Below are 16,674 nucleotides of genomic sequence, written 5' to 3' on the forward strand. Positions count from 1 at the left end.
ACATTTTTATCTCTGATTTCAAAATAAATCACTTGTAATAAATTTGCACACGGTGTGGAGATTGGCTCATAGGGAGGTTGCATGTAGCTGTCTCCATGCAGGTGAGCAGGACAGGTTTTAATCAAATGTGCTTTACTGTAGATAAATACAAGATCGTATGTCTGAAAGCAGAAAGCAAATTCTTCGTATAGTTTGTCTGTGTCCTGACAAACAGCTATTGGCAAAATGATCTCTTGAGCAGTTTACAGTGAATTTCAGTGCTGTGTTGAAAATGCTCAGGGAGAGCCTGAGCAAGGGGAACAGAAGTAGTGGAGAGGAGCAGGATGTTGATTTGCTTTGAATATAGTACTTGGGAGGCTTGTGGTGTTCTCATGCCTGATTTTTCAACAGCCTTTGTAAAGTACAGATAAGGTTTAGAGAAAACCCACTAAAATCCTCTTGAAGCTGGAAAAAAATCCGTAGTGAGAAATTGAGACCTCATTCTGGCTAAATGTGGTCTTCAATCCAAATAGGATTGAAACGGGTTTAATTGCAGCTTGCTTCCACAGGAGGAAAAAATCTGGTTCCAAAGGAATTCTAATGTAGGTGAAACCCCTTGAGAAAGAATCATCACCTGTGATTTGCAGTTAGACAACTCAAAAGGGGCATGAGGCAGTATTTTTGATGGTATGTGTGAATAGCCATTAGAATAAGCTTCAAGAGAGGTGGCAGGTTTGTTTTGCAATGCAAATTGGGATGCTCTCCTGGAGAATGTACTTAGCCAAACAGTTCTTTGAGTTCAGTCTGGGGGCAGCAATTTGAAATTCTGCATTTTATGCTGTAACAAGAGATAAGACAAATGACTCATTTCTGCGTTCCAGCCCTAAATTCTATTGAACTGAAAAATGCCCTATATTTTCTCCTAAGTATTACTTTCTTTTCCTTAAAGTAAATTATGGATATTAAAAAAAATCCTCTAACACATCTAGATTTGTTATATAAGATTTATCCATTACAGAGTCATCTTTTTGAATTCATTGTTGGTTATAACATTCTACAAACATATTTTTTTTCTTCTTCTACATATTGGTCCCACTTTCTAGGAGAATATTTGGGTAGGAGACTTTCATATGCAGTGTAAAGTTTTACCAAGTTTCTGAAATGAACTGTTAGTGTCTCGTAAAGCACATATTCAAACTTTAATCAAGGAATCTTGAAAATGTCCCTGTGTTACTGGCTGGGCACTCCTGACTAACTAGATCATAGAACTGGGTATGAATAAAATGCCATATTACAAAGTCTTGGTATTTTGCTTTAGCAGCTGTTGAATTTGTGAAAATGGTTGTTATTGCAGAGACTTGCACAAATACATACTCTGGTTTTAATCCATTTTTTCCTTTAAAGGTGGGGAAATAAACCCAAAAGAATGTGCCTCAGTCTGTTAGCCTGAATTGCCGTCTGCTACTTCCTTCAGTTGATATTCTAAACAAACTGCACCATACGTGACTGCTTTCTCTAACATGTATGTTTAATCTTCAGATCTCCGATGGCCAAGGAGATGAGCGCTCAGAGTCTCCCTATGAAAGTGCTGATGAAACTCAGACTGAAGTGTCTATATCATCCAAAAAATCTGAGCGAGGAGCGGGAACAAAAAAAGAATATGTGTGTCAGGTGAGAGATGTTAGCTGGGGCAGGGAGCTGTGGTTTCTGAGGTTTCCTAGAAAAGGTCTTTTTAAAGGTGAAAATGACATTAGGCCAGAAACAGGTTTATTGTGCATGTCTCACGGAGGAGATATAAGTGATCAGGTCCCCACATCAGTAAATGGAATTCTTCATTCCTAATTTCTTTTTTCTTGATCCCTGATTTCTTTTTCCTTGATCTCAAATACGTGACTTAGCCTTTCTGTTTTAGTTTCCAGGTCTGTAAAATAAGCATAATTTGTACCTCAGAGTAAGTGCATGAATGTTGTCGTGTAACTAGTTAAATGATTGGGAAGAGCTGCTTATCTGTTCATAAAGTGAAGGAAATATAACACAGTTGGTTCTGCACTTCTGAGTGAGCACTGCACGAGGAGCAAAGCCTGTATATTGAAAGCAGAAGCCTTCCTGAAACTATTCTAACACTGTTCTTAGATTACGAAAGGATAACACAATACCTCTGGGCAGATTATGTTTGTTTCTAGGAGACTGGACAAGGAGTTATATTTCTATTTCTTCTTGTACATAGTGATGATGAGGTTATATCTATCTTTAATTGTTGGCTAATCACTTAAATTCTGCCAGCATTATTGTCGAGTTCATTTTTAGTTATGCATGTGTCATTGCTAACAGCCTGGGCATAGAAGTTTAATTGTGCCTCCTAGATTAATTTCTTTTTTGTCAAAGAAAAGGAAAATGAGGATGCTTTTTAACACGACTCAGATGCATCAGTGTGCTCAGGGAAAAAATTCTTAGAGCTTTTTTCTTTTCCTTTTTTCTGTCAAATTGTATTTACTCATGAACCATATTTCTATGAGTGGTGTTTCTAGCAGTTTAAGCAGTTTAATGACAAATAATTGTTTCTACTGGAAGCAAGGGCATGTGATGATGCTTGTAGAATTGTCTTCACTTGTTAAATTTGATTTCAACAATGGGAAAAGAAATTTCTGAGGAGCAATATATGACAAGGAATAAAGAAAACAGTTTTTTCCACATATGAACTTTTCTTTAACATTCAATGCCTTTGTGTTGTAAAAGCTGTGTGAAAAAACAGGTGATCTCCTACTGTGTGAAGGACTTTGCTATCGAGCTTTTCATGTAAGCTGCCTTGGGCTCTCTGGAAGACCTGCAGGAAAATTCATTTGTAGTGAATGTACATCAGGCAAGTTTGTCCCTTTCTATTAATAAAAGAAAAAAAAAGTTGTAGTTTTCTCATACATTGTTACAGGAAATCATCCTGGACAGAGTATGTATCTGTGAATAAACTATACTTATCCCGTGGTGCCTGACAGGGTGGGAATTCATTACTGCTGTTGTAACTTTGCCATGTTTTAGGAAGCTCACTCTGTTTTCAGTGAGAGCTCTCTTGCAACTTGGCTGATTTGCTCTGAATTCCACTGCCTTCATAATTGCAGATTCTTTGCTGACTACAATTATAGAGTAGAATTAATGTCTGTCACAAAGACCTAAGAAATCCTAAAAAAGACCTAAAAAGCAGCAAGTGAAACATTAAGTCCTTTTTCAGTTCTTTGTGTGTCTGTATCAATCTCTTGCTTTTCCTATTAAAAGACTACCTTATTGCTATTAATTTCATTTGCTTTTAATCCTATAATAACTGCTTGGAAGTTTTTAATCAAAAATATTACATAAAACATTTGTGTTCTTGCTCATAAGTTCAGTTCAGAACATGTGGTGAGCCTTGCTGGAAAAAGACTGCTTCAAAATAAGGTTGATCCAAGCAGTCCAGAGAAAAGATTGGCAGATATTTGTCCTAGGTTGGTGGACCTGCTTTGAATTATACAGGATCACAGACAACCAATCATCCAGTTTCATTGCTTTAACAAAAAATTCAGTTGTCCTGGCATACTGTTGCTTATGAATAAGAACATAAAAGCAGATCAGTGAGGCTTTGGGTGTTGCGTACACTTTAACTGCAGTGGGTTTGCATTGTAACTATTTTTTGCTTTGTTTGATTTTATGTTTCCTGTATCTAAACAGATCAGTATTTAATGCTGAAGAGTTAAAGCAAATAAACTGCTCTATCCAATAATATAATTTGCTTTCATTTTAAAAGAAAACACAACACCTCCCCTACATGTGAATGTGTGATTAAAAAAAAAAAAAGCATTTTAAATACACATTTGGATGAAAAGTTAGTTACATTATTTTCATTACTTTTGCCACTAGGTGTGCATACCTGTTTTGTGTGTAAAGAGAGAAAGGCAGATCTGAAACGCTGTGTCGTCTCTCACTGTGGAAAATTCTACCATGAAGCCTGTGTGAAAAAATTCCATCTAACTGTTTTTGAGAACAGGGGTTTTCGATGTCCTCTCCACAGCTGCCTAAGTTGTCATGTTAGTAACCCCTCCCATCCACGAATTTCAAAAGGTAGTTTCATTTTTACATTTTAATGCCTGATAAATTAAGTCTGTTTACGGTCTGTTAAGGTAAGGAATTTGTTCACGTAGTAGCTCCAACCTGCAATTTCAGGCATACGTGTACCATTGATTCAGATTTTTTTTTAAATAATAATAATTGCATAATTGTTGTCAATGTTAGTATTTACCTTGTTTATGGTCTTTTTAAACTAGCTTTAAATTATCTATGGCTAGGCATGTTTTCTTCTCAAGAGAGAATGAAATGCATATATGGTAGTCAGTGAGAGACAGGGCACACAGAGCAAGGGCAAAATCTGCAAATGCTCATTGCTGAATGTGAAGATGTGATTTCATGTGTATTTTTAGCTTGGGGCAACATGTGTAGACAAAACTGCATGACTGAGGAAAGCTTGTCTACTTGGTTGTTCACAGCTAAAGCCTTCACGGTTAAATAGTGTAGTGCTTTAAACTCAGTATAATGTTCTTTAAAAACCTTTTGTTAAAACAGTATTGTTGCTGAACGTAAATATGCAGATGTTGACGATGTAGCTGATATATTTTTTTGTGTATATAGGCTACCTCGGGTAATAATACGAGTTTTTTAGATCAAATAAGAGATGGGTGTTGTTCAAAAATAATATGGCAGTATTCTGCTTTGCTAGGAAAGATGATGCGTTGTGTTCGCTGTCCTGTTGCATACCATGCTGGAGACGTTTGCATTGCTGCAGGATGTGCAGTCATCGCTTCCAACAGCATTGTTTGTACGAATCATTTCACTGCCATGAAAGGGAAAAGTCATCATGCGCATGTCAATGTGAGCTGGTGCTTTGTGTGTTCAAAAGGTAAACTGATGCAAAGCTCTTACGTATATGTAACAGCAAAATGCTTTATTCTTCAATTTACATTTTATTTACTAATCTGTCTACACAAAGTTATTAGAAAAGTGTTTGACTCCCTTAGATATTGAAATAACTTCAGGTTGGCTTGTGCTGCTTTAAGTTTTTGAGTATCCTTTTTTTTTTACAGATATAATTTACTAAAGAATGTTTTCACTTGGACTTTGTCCAGCAACCAGAAGCCTAATTTAATTCTTTGCCAGAGACGCATAATGAGAAGTCCTCTGTTCTTTCCTGTGTGCAACGTACTGAAGCTCTTTTTGTGTTTCTTTATTGCTAATATGTAATATTAAAACATAAATATTTTAAGAGTTGCTTTCAGTTTAATAGCAGACAGCAAATTGAATCCGTAGTAGTTGTTGCCAGGCGGGCCACTAATTAAGGATGTTTTCCTTTATGTTGTATAATAAATTTATTTCATATTGAGAACCACAAAACGCGTAGTGCTGATTAAACTGTGGCAACGAGAGTTTACCTGATTTGTTAACAAATTAACATGCAGCGTAGCAGCTTGCTAAGCAGCAGCTAACTTTCTACTTGTTAATTCATGGAACAAACTAACAATCTTGTTCCCCACCTCTTCTCCCGAGGAAAAAAAACATCAGAGAAATCTGATTAGGCTTAATTTTTGTTGTCCAAATTTTACATACAGTAAATTCTTAATATATATTAAACTATGTTAAATATATTATAATCATTAAAATGAAGTAATTTTACTTTGTGGTACATTATTCTGGCTTTTTTGTAACTAGCTTGCTTGTTAATTTGTATGTATCACTAACCCGAGTCTGCCAGGCATTCAAATGAGTCAGGATCCTTTGGTTTCGGTACACAACTAAATGATATGTTTGTTGCAGACTGGCATGGTTTTAACCATTTTTTTCTGGCTGAACCTACCACATATGTACCGCACTGCTTTGAATCTGGTTGGAATGCAAAACTTTTTTTTTGTCTTGATGTTTTTCAATATATTTTTTTTTTTTCTCGGAAGGAGGAAGCTTGTTGTGCTGCGAGTCATGTCCTGCAGCGTTTCACCCAGACTGTTTAAACATTGAAATGCCAGATGGGAGCTGGTACTGCAACGACTGCAGGGCAGGGAAGAAACTCCATTTCCAGGATATTATTTGGGTTAAACTGGGAAATTACAGGTCTGATGAACAATTTATTTTCTTTTACAGTAATAGTAGAGTATTTTAATAAAGTGTCATATAGCTGGTTTCTTCTGTAGGCCAACCTTGCTGCACACACACTTCTCATTTCTCTGAACGAGGGATCCCATCTCACGTGGAGCTGTTGCTGTTCTTAGCACCCCAGTCCCAAGACTTTAAAGCTTTACTGTTGCTCTCTGCCATGGCAGTATCTTCACAGGACTCCTCCTGAGTCTCCTGATGTGTGCTTCTACTAAGGATGCCTTCAACCCCTTTTGTTTCAGAGATCTCTTCAAATAATTAAGCTTGTATAACTTGTAATTGGCTAAATTGCTACCTTCCTGACTGGCAGATAAGTCAATCAAGCTGTCAAGGTTTTACACTTCATTGAGATTTGGGTGAGATAGAGGTGGGTGGGGTTTACCCTGGAAAGCATTAATAGCTGTTATCAGCTGTCTCTTAATCTTTGACAATTACAGAGATCGCAGACTTTGTTAAAGATGCTTTTGCTAACCAGATGTGAGGAGCTTTATGTGTATGCTTATCTTGCAGACAAGTGAAAGTCCTACAGATCTGAGTGTGGGCTTTTGTTTTCTAGCCTAATCTTCTTCTTCTGCCCAGTGAGTTGTAGTGTGGGGAGGAAGGGATTTAAAGTTTACTTCAGGGTGTTTTGGTTTGGTTTTCAGTTTGAGGCATTTTGGGTTTTTTTCATCCTATATTTGGAAAAAATTATAAGTTACTGCCGCTCAAGGTGATTTTGTTAAACTTGCTGAAAAAGCTTTACTAAATTGCTGTGCTTTTCTATTTGTACTTCTGTGCTAGATGGTGGCCTGCAGAAGTTTGCCATCCAAAAAACGTTCCCCCAAATATCCAGAAAATGAAGCACGAAATCGGAGAATTTCCTGTGTTTTTCTTTGGTTCCAAGGATTACTTTTGGACACACCAAGCACGGGTGTTCCCCTATATGGAGGGAGACAGAGGGAGTAGATACCAGGGAATTAAAGGAATTGGAAAAGTCTTCAAAAATGGTACATAGCTAAAAATAAAGAAAAATAAATTGCGATATGCATGCTTTACTTTCTTCACATGTAGCCTCAGGACTGTTTCTGTGCATTTGTTTTACAATATTGAAGTACAAAACTTTTTTGACCAGTAGTCACTATTACTAACTTTGAACTAAAGCATTATTATCATGATTTTTAAAAACATAACATCTGATTGAAATTATTTCTGATGACTTAGGCTTTTTGAAAAGCAAATGAATATAACTCAGGCAGTAGAACTGATAAATTTGTTAAGAGCATTAACAGTCCAGAAGCATTGGTTGGAAGCCAATTAATGGTTTAGCTAGGAATTAGAGCATGTTTCTCTAACACACATGGTACTAAGCAGGTCAACTCGACAGGAGTGATTCTAATTTTTTTTTTTTGATACAACAATCTCTTTTAGCTTTGCAAGAAGCTGAAGCTCGATTTCGAGAAATAAAGTTACAGCGAGAAGCCAAAGAAACCCAAGAAAGCGAACGTAAACCTCCACCGTACAAGCATATTAAGGTAAAATTTGAGGAAGATCTGCTCTATACTCAGAGGTCTAGGCTAGCACTGGAAAGTAAGAGCTGAATGGTGTGATGGGGAGGAGAGGTTGTAATGATGCGTTGGTAACTGCGCTTTCTTTAGAGCCAAGTAATTATGAAATTTTGTTTCTGTTGAAACACCTAATGTTGCAAAAGCAAATTAGTAACAGCTGTAATAACTCATACAATATATTTAAAGTTTTGAAGTGATATTTGAACAATTTTAATGTCTTATTCAGGTGAATAAGCCTTGTGGTAAAGTACAGATATACACTGCTGACATTTCTGAGATTCCCAAGTGCAACTGCAAACCCACAGATGAAAACCCTTGTGGCTTCGATTCCGAGTGCCTCAATCGGATGCTGATGTACGAGTGTCATCCACAAGTTTGCCCAGCAGGAGAACGATGCCAAAACCAGTGCTTTACGAAACGTCAATACCCTGAGACGAAGATCATCAAAACGGATGGCAAAGGGTGGGGTCTGGTTGCAAAGAGGGACATTAAAAAGGTATGAATCATTCTTGCCTAGCAAAGATTTGGTAACTTGTGATGTCCTCTGTGGGTTTGGTATATACTTTACCAGTGGTACTTGGTATCTTTCAGGGAGAGTTTGTGAATGAGTATGTTGGTGAGCTCATTGATGAAGAGGAATGTATGGCAAGAATCAAATATGCACATGAAAATGACATTACTCACTTCTATATGCTTACTATCGATAAGGTAGAGTATTTTAAATCTCCTTCTGTTGTTTAACTAATGCTATTTTGACTTCTCTTCCTACTTTTGATCAACTCGCGGGACACTTGATGTTCCTGTGTGTTTGAACACTCACCTGTGATGTTCCACTGTTTCATGTATTTACAATGTTGTATCTTCTGTGCCTGCTTGCTCCTTTTTCTCTCTATACATATCTATAATGTATCTCATTGGTTCTAAGTAGGTAATGTAATAAAGTACATGTTAAGGTCTGTACCTTTTGTGCTTTGCTGCTTGAAATAAAGTATAGCAAAAGTATTTATCTGCCTAGTTTTAGGAGAAAGTGTGAAGTTTTGGGAAATAATGCTGTAGCTGAAAGACTTAATTAGCAATACATTTCCCAGAACTTCAACTAAAAAAGAAATCTCACTTGTGAGTACTGTGGAATATAGTTCTAAGGCTGTTCCATATATATGAAAGTATCCCCAAGCAAAGAAGAGTTGGCTTCATATTTTTGCAGTCCTAATCATTTCTTTTGCCCAAGATTGTACTGCTTTATATTTCTACAGATACAGGTTTTGTTAGCCCTCTAACCAAGGAGTTATTGCACAGCCTAAGAAGGATGAAACCATGTTTCTTTAAACACTTAAGTTACTCACCCTTCTACTAAGCTGGCACACAATGTCAGCTCGTTAAATATCTGAACTGAATGTGCATTTGACTCTTGCTGTAGTTAGTAAATAACCATCGTGGTTCTGCCTTTCACAAATGTCTGTGCCATTTGTAGGTTGACCTATAAATGCAGTTAGGGGGGCTGAATGTATGTGCACGTAGTCATGAAAATTCTGCATGTGCATTATAAAAATGAGTTGGAAGCAAACCTTAATAACTAAAATACTGTAGTTCTGCCTCAGTGACAGAATGGTGCAATATTTTTCATAAATAAGCAAAGTTCTCTCAAACAGCTCTGCAATGAAACATGGTTTCAAATTCTGGATATTTCAAGGTTTTATTTTATTTGTTTAGTGTCTGGTATGTTTGGCGGAGGTAGAACTTAAAAGGCAATTGTGTCTAGGGATAGGACTTCTTTAGTTTACCAAGAACTTGTTTTTGTTCAAAATAGGCTGATCTGGGGAAAGAAAGCTGGTGGAAATCTGGTAATCTCTGCAAGTAGCCATGCAGTGACTTGGTAAATACCATAAAGTACAGTACTTGTAAATGCATAACAGCTTTCTGAATGCAAAGTAAAGGGTAAATGGACTGATTTTGAGTTTTAAAGCTTTTTGGAGTGAGGGGAATTTTACATGACCAGCAGAGTGCTCACAAGAACATTTATCCTGCCATGTGGCTGAGATGGGTTCTGGGACAAGGTGAGCTAGATCATGAGTATTGCTTTGGGAGTGTCTCATTCCAGGCCACCTGGGACACTACAGTTTTCAATACAACATGTAATATTGGTTTGCTTTTAAGTTTCTGGGTAGCAAAACCATGTTTGTTTTGAATGTAACTACTGAAATAATTTATGGAAATGCTTTTTTTGTGATGGGAGGGAGAAAAGCATTCACTCTGTTGCTGGTTTGATCTCCAGGACCGTATTATTGATGCTGGCCCCAAAGGAAACTATTCTCGTTTTATGAATCACAGCTGCCAACCAAATTGTGAAACTCTAAAATGGACAGTAAATGGAGACACTCGTGTCGGCCTCTTTGCCGTGTGTGACATTCCTGCAGGTATTTCAGTTTGTGTTGGTTTTATTTTAATTCACTAAGCTAAACATTTACATGGATATGCTAAATCAGTACGAGGTCATGGTTTAACTGATTCAGTAAAATATTTTTGTATAGAACATGGAAGAGATGTTTTGTGGTGTTCCTTTTACTGTGATGTTTCTTAATAGTGAATTCTTTGTCTGCTTTTTATTGCTTACTTGTAATGATACACCAAAGAGCCCCTAGTTAGTAACTGTGCAGTCACTTTGTGTTGTCTGTCAAAAGAGTAGAGCAGTTTTTGTTTCAGTGATCTCAAACAGTATTTCTGCATCTTTTCTTCAACTGAAGATAAACTTAGAGTGAGTATTTAAAATATGTTTGAAAATATGTATGTTCTGGTTTGTTTTTACAATATTGAAATGCATACATGCACACGTCTGTATACAGCTATATTACCTATATCTATATCAACAGCTACATATATATGGATATCTATAATGTGCAGACTATGCACATGCAGTTTTGTAAAGTCAAACTAGCTTGTTTTAAAATGTAACTGCATAAGACATCGTGCAGTACTGGTACCTAGTTAATCATTGTCAGTGCTTGTGAGCAGTAAAGGGGAAAATATCTTACGATAATAAATCGACAAGCAAGTACAGAACCAGAAGACAGATAATAAAACCTTTATTTGTTTGTAATAATTTTGATAGGCTTCATTACCTTGTCCTTCATAATAAAAGAGTGTGTCTCATCTCACTCAGGGACGGAGCTGACTTTCAATTACAACCTTGACTGTCTGGGCAATGAAAAAACAGTCTGCAAATGTGGCGCCCCAAACTGCAGTGGATTTCTTGGGGACAGACCAAAGGCAAGTAATATATCAAGATACGTTGACAATGTCTTGTCAAATTAGTCGCCTTGGTTTTTCTTTTAGGGTATGTCTAGGTAGACCAGCTTTATGTTATGATAAGGGATAATCACTTTAGCTCCTGAATAAGAAACATTGCTAGCTACTGGCACTAGCTTTTGGAATCAGAAGCAATAAAAGGGGGTGCAGAGGGGAATAACCTCTGGTTAATCCCAGTCACCTCTGAAGTATGAAGGAGGGGAAAGGTTATAGGAACTAGGAACTAAGAACAAACTGACCACAGGTGCTCGAGTGCTTCATTAGAGTGAATTCAGGGAGAGATGGTAGCACAAAACTGAGTGTTTATTGGGTAAACCCTATCCTTCAGAGCTCAACTATAGCCAGTGAGGTTTTTCTGACTTTGCAGTTTAAATCTAAAATGTGCACTAAAGGCATTAAAGTTCTTCCAGTTCAAGTTGAACTAAAGAATAAAAAATTGTGAGTTTTGAAGTGGGGAGGCAGGGGAGACGTAAAACTGTTGCGAAATGGCCTGTATGATTCATGTCAGGTTAACTTGAAACCTGTCCTCCAGCAGAAGGACATGTACATAGTTAATACGCCACGTAATGTACACAGTTACAGTTCCTGAAACGCTGCTGTGTGTTTTTCAAAGAACAGAATTGGATGCTGGTTTTAATAATTCCAGTGTAATTTATTCATAACTGGAAGAGAAAAAAAAAAAGAATATTGAAGTGATTGGCAGTGCAACTACAAAATAGAGGCAAATTAGCTATAAGTAGATTAGACTGGAAATTGGAAGACTTTTTTTTAAGTCATAAGAAAGTGGAAGAGCTTACCAATAGGAAGGAACTGTAGGGACAAGAGGTGGTTTCTATTTGTCTTTTTATAAGAGTTAGAGTGGGTTTTATTAACATGGATAGGCACCATGAGGCTCTAGACAGGTCTGTATCAAGTCAAACGTTTGCCTGTGTGTGCTGTCTGCCAGGAATGCCAACAGTTTTGCTTGTTTGTGTAATATTTGTCTTTTGCAAAACTGGCATTTACAGATTTGCAACTTAATCTTTCAGAATTCTTCCACTAATGCCTCAGAAGAAAAAGGCAAAAAGACCAAAAAGAGAACACGGAGACGCAGAACGAAAAATGAAGGGAAGAAGGAATCTGAAGATGATTGTTTCCGTTGTGGTGATGGAGGCCAACTGGTGCTGTGTGACAGGAAATCTTGTACTAAAGCTTATCATCTCTCCTGTCTTGGTTTGGTGAAACGTCCTTTTGGTGAGTCACCTCCCTGTTAAGCTTGTGTGAATAAGTAACTCGCAGGTACCCTGTTAATTGCACAGGAACCTTCTTACAAGTGTCTTTTTTGAAAACATTCTTTTTGGATGGTGGGAACTTCACTCATGAGTAGTGTAGGAGCTCTTCCTCAATGTGGAGGCACGATGATGGCCTTTCTCCTGCTTCTCTGTTAAAATCAACCTTTGGTTTTATGAACGTAGGCAATTGCGCCTATTGGGTGATGTACCTACTCAGTGTGGCTCTGTCACAGGAAAGTTGATTATATCTCAGAAATGCATATCAAGCCAGTTGAGTTCAAGCCAGAAGAATACCAGCAGCATCTGGAATAAGACGAGTAGGAAAACTTTAAGGGCAGTAGACATCAGGTTGCAATTCCAGATACTACTGGAGGTACCCGGTTCTGCAGGCAAAGCCTGTTATCCCAGAAACAAGTAAAAGGATGACTGCTAAAATGTGCTGGGACAAGAATTTCTGTAGATGAAGCACATTGGCCAACCCTGAGCAAAACCTGCAACAAATAGGCGAGCGTTGTAATGGTAGGCAGCAGATGACTAGATGTAGAGTATTCTACCAGCTTGCAAATTCTGTAAAATGCTATGGAATAAAGCCTGAATAATTTCTTCTATCTGGAGTTCACTGCTGCATTTAAATGAAAGGATGTCGAGTCCATTATTTATTGTTGTCAGTTGAGCTTTGGAATTATGATTTAGCATTTTTATTTTTGAGATTAGCCACAGTAATCCTGTCTCATCTAGCTTTGAAAGAAGTCGTGCATTGTTTAGATGCTAAAACACAAAACTTCTATGAAAGACCATGACATTTTTTTACTCCCTAGTAATTTGTTCTTTGGTTTTGGTCACAGGAAAGTGGGAGTGTCCTTGGCACCACTGTGATGTTTGTGGCAAACCTTCTGTTTCTTTCTGCCACTTCTGCCCAAATTCTTTCTGCAAGGAACACCAAGACGGGACAGTACTAAATTCCACGTTGAATGGACAGTTATGCTGCTCTGAACATGTTCTTGGGGTGGATTCTGTTGAAACTCAGAAGACTGAGAAACCCCGCAAAAAACTGAACAAGTTGAAGCCTAAGAGAAAGCAGAGGAACAGATGGATGAGAGCTGAATGCAAATAGTCATGGACTGCAGTTTCTACTGCCAACACTATCTTGTAGATAAGTTGTGAATATGACCAGGGAAGGACACAATTTTACGTATATTCTGTAAAGGTTACGTGGGGGGGATTTTTTTTGTTTTGTTTTATTTTTTTTTTTTATAAATCCACTGAGCCAACCACAGCAGTCTTCTGCTGCTTCTGCACTGATAACGAACTGCATAGTTCAGAAAATTTCAGGACAAACCAAACTTATTACTCAGCATTACAGTTACACTTGAATTGTTACGAATGTAAAAGGTTCCCTCCAATATTCTTTCAGATTGGAGGTAGGTTAAAAGCAAACCAGGTAGGCGTAAACATAGGTTTTAAGATAGTATTTGTCAACCAACAGATGTTTAAAATAGTATATCCTTGAAAGAAGTTATTAGCTTGAGTCCTTTTAAGTAAGAAATAGCTTGGTCCGTGGTCCCAATGAGATTTGCTTGCCTTGTGTGTTTTAGAGCAAGTGCTTGAATGCCATTCACGATCCAGGTGCGTATCTCGCTGTCACCACACACAAAACAATTTGTTTGTGCTCCTATAAAACTGCTCTCCAATGATTCCTAAACAACCTTTTTTTTTTTTAAATATCCTTCCACCAAGAAATATAGTGCATGGTGGGAAAGGCACACCCTGTACACCCTGTACCAGAGAGTGGAAATTTTACATCGTAAGAGATTTTTTTCTATACTGTTTTTTCCTGTATTTCATTCCAGCAAAACTTGACTTGATCTTGCAGAGCTGTACAAGTCTGGATTTAAAGGGATATCGTCTTGCATTCTAGGCCCAATACTCTGTGATTTTTGTGTCTTAATAGAAACAAATCATAGAAAACCTATTATCTGGAAAAAAAAGTTTTTTCCTTAATGTCGAGTAAAATGCAGAGGCAAACATTTCTTTGGAATGCTTGAACTCTAAGCATTGCAACTTTGTGCAATGAAAAAAATGCCCAACAAGGAACAAAAGAGAAAATCATGAATGAAACCCTGAAACAGAAGGTGCAACTTGACTAGCTACTGAAGTCCAAAAACTAAGTTATCAAAACAACTAATTAAAAGTGAAGTAGATTTTTGATGAACCATGTAAGGAAAAATTATGGTGTGAAATATAGCCCAATTCTGTTCGGTTTTTATGCAGTTTATGTAAAACTGGCTACTTGACTTGGCAGACTGTTTGAAATCATGCCTTCCTTTTTTTAGGAGCTCTGCTCTTGACTATCTTATCGCCACTGTGTTTTATCAGCAAAGCTGTTTTGAACACTTTGCTCCCAGTAGGTTCTCACAGTACGGTGAGATGAATACACAAGATTTAGTTTTAATGGAAATAATGGTAGAACTAGGAAAAAATGGTAGAGAAAAATGTCTTTACCTGTTTTCTTCCCCGTGCATGTCATTGGTGTGTGATTAGGCAGCGTTACAAGTAAGTTTTGACTTGTGCCATTGTTATCTAGCCTATGTAAACACAATGTGCGCCTTCATGTCCATTTAGGATTTGTGTATGTTCTAGCTTAGTTTGCCTTTACTAGTGCAGAAACTCTGTGTAGCCCTTTTGAAATTGAAGCCTTGCTATATCTTAAAAGTGTATGTTTCCTTCCAAACGTATTTTTTCAGGATTTGACTGCAGATTTAGTTGAAATTAACTGAAATCCCCATTTGTTCCCAACACTTAAAACTTTGGTTTTATTAGGAGATATTAACTGAAACAGGTTTTAAATGTAGCTTTGCCCTGTCCTGAACTCTTTTAATTTCTATTTTGTAACCAAACAACTGCTTTGTTCTTTTAATCCATTGTATAAACACTGTTGGAAGATGTTGTTTTTTATTTTCCCCAAGTAATTATGAAAAAAAATAGCACAGTTTGAAGTAGGGGGAAAGTGTTAAATATTTGTATTCTAGAACTGGTATACCAAGCCTTGCACTCAAGGAAGAAAATGAAGATTTCTTAATTGAGTTTGAGGAGAAACTTTTCCTCTACTATAGATATTTGTAATACCGAGACTGAAGCATAGGCCTGTGCTTAAAATCAAAACCAAAAAAATTGTGTAATGTACATTGCTATTGCTTTTTGAGGGGAGGAAAGTGAAATCAGGTAGTAAAGTAGAAAGATTTTCCTCATCACTTTTAAACAAAATGAAGGAATTTTATGTCATTGGGACCATTATTTGTTTGAATACTATACCATGTAAGGAAGGCTTTATAAGAATACCTTTAAATAAGTTATTATAAAATCTTACCTTTACATTCCACTGCTTTTATAATTTGTTAAATTGTTAGTCTTTTTATTGCTTTTTCTCTTCATACATAGGTATAACAGCTCTGGCACCCTGGAACAGTTATGCCCAAAGTCCTAATAGGCAGATACCCACTTCCAGAAGCCATCAGCTTCATTGATCAGTTATTGATTGGCACTGTTGCAGAAAAACCATCAGTTTTCAGATCGGTCGCGGAGCCTACAACTCCCCGCCTTCCTTGCAGGTGGGGTCACAAGCACATTTAGTACGGCAGGATGCAGTACAGCCACCCATTTTGTATCTGTCTGTGGGTAAATAAAGACGTCAGTGTTCAAAGCAATCGCTCTCAGCACTCCTTCGTAATGCTAAATTTACACAAACAGATCTTAGCGAGTGGCTGTTTGACTTTCTGCTTCCTTCTACCTCTTCTCTACTCTTTGTTACTGAGCTCCTCGGGCCAATGAAGGCTTGCATCGCAGACAAAAAGACTCCAGACTAGAGGTTTGCTTTTGAGTTGCTAGGACTTTGTTCCTTCTGCTGATTACATACTTTGGAAATTGATCTTTAACAGAAACGTGGACCATGTTCTTCCTTAATAAGTACTGACCCTGCGAGCTCAGCTCGGTCACTCAGAAGGTGATCTGGGAGAATTTTAGCGTCTGATTCAGGAAGGGTGTTTTTTAATGAAGGCTTCTATACCTTACTCTGCAGCACTGGGAAATGAGACTGAAGTATTGTTTTAAAAAGATGGCAAAAGAAAAGTTGTTTCACTATTTTCTTTCTCCCACTGTTCAAATACAATCTTGGAAAAATTGAGCTTTCTCATGATGCAACTCAATGCTTCTTAGCATCAACAGCTTAAAGATTTTCTGTTATAAATTCATCTAAATAACGTCTAAGTATGGCATATTATGTGGCATTAAATTATGTAATTTGTGTCTCACCCATAGAAATAGAAAGATGTCTTTCCTTTTCCAGCAGACTTGTCCAAGCTGGTACATAATAGGCAAATTCAAAATTTGTTGTTCCTTCATCACGTGAGCAAGCATGG

The 16,674-nt window shown here is 37.3% G+C and overlaps 1 protein-coding gene and 1 non-coding gene across 8 annotated transcripts in view; both read left to right on the forward strand.

The window, feature by feature from the left end:
- The window catches only part of NSD2 (nuclear receptor binding SET domain protein 2), a 105,497-nt gene extending 89,534 nt beyond the window's left edge, over window positions 1-15,963 (forward strand). For all 7 annotated transcript variants that reach the window (XM_068679687.1, XM_068679685.1, XM_068679686.1 and 4 more), the window contains 13 exons: window positions 1,519-1,650; window positions 2,716-2,839; window positions 3,865-4,065; window positions 4,718-4,897; window positions 5,943-6,099; window positions 6,922-7,127; window positions 7,549-7,652; window positions 7,912-8,181; window positions 8,277-8,393; window positions 9,958-10,099; window positions 10,843-10,949; window positions 12,017-12,221; window positions 13,105-15,963. In XM_068679687.1, the coding sequence (XP_068535788.1) occupies window positions 1,519-1,650; window positions 2,716-2,839; window positions 3,865-4,065; window positions 4,718-4,897; window positions 5,943-6,099; window positions 6,922-7,127; window positions 7,549-7,652; window positions 7,912-8,181; window positions 8,277-8,393; window positions 9,958-10,099; window positions 10,843-10,949; window positions 12,017-12,221; window positions 13,105-13,373 (2,214 nt within the window). In that variant the 3' untranslated portion in view covers window positions 13,374-15,963. The remainder of the gene's footprint in view (window positions 1-1,518; window positions 1,651-2,715; window positions 2,840-3,864; window positions 4,066-4,717; window positions 4,898-5,942; window positions 6,100-6,921; window positions 7,128-7,548; window positions 7,653-7,911; window positions 8,182-8,276; window positions 8,394-9,957; window positions 10,100-10,842; window positions 10,950-12,016; window positions 12,222-13,104) is intronic.
- Window positions 9,686-9,816, forward strand: LOC137856581 (small Cajal body-specific RNA 23). The gene has a single exon (XR_011096601.1). It is a non-coding gene; the product is annotated as a small Cajal body-specific RNA 23 (non-coding RNA).
- Window positions 15,964-16,674: the final 711 nt, after the last annotated feature.

The sequence above is a fragment of the Anas acuta genome, chromosome 4 (genome assembly GCF_963932015.1).
Source record: "Anas acuta chromosome 4, bAnaAcu1.1, whole genome shotgun sequence".
Lineage (NCBI taxonomy): Eukaryota > Metazoa > Chordata > Aves > Anseriformes > Anatidae > Anas > Anas acuta.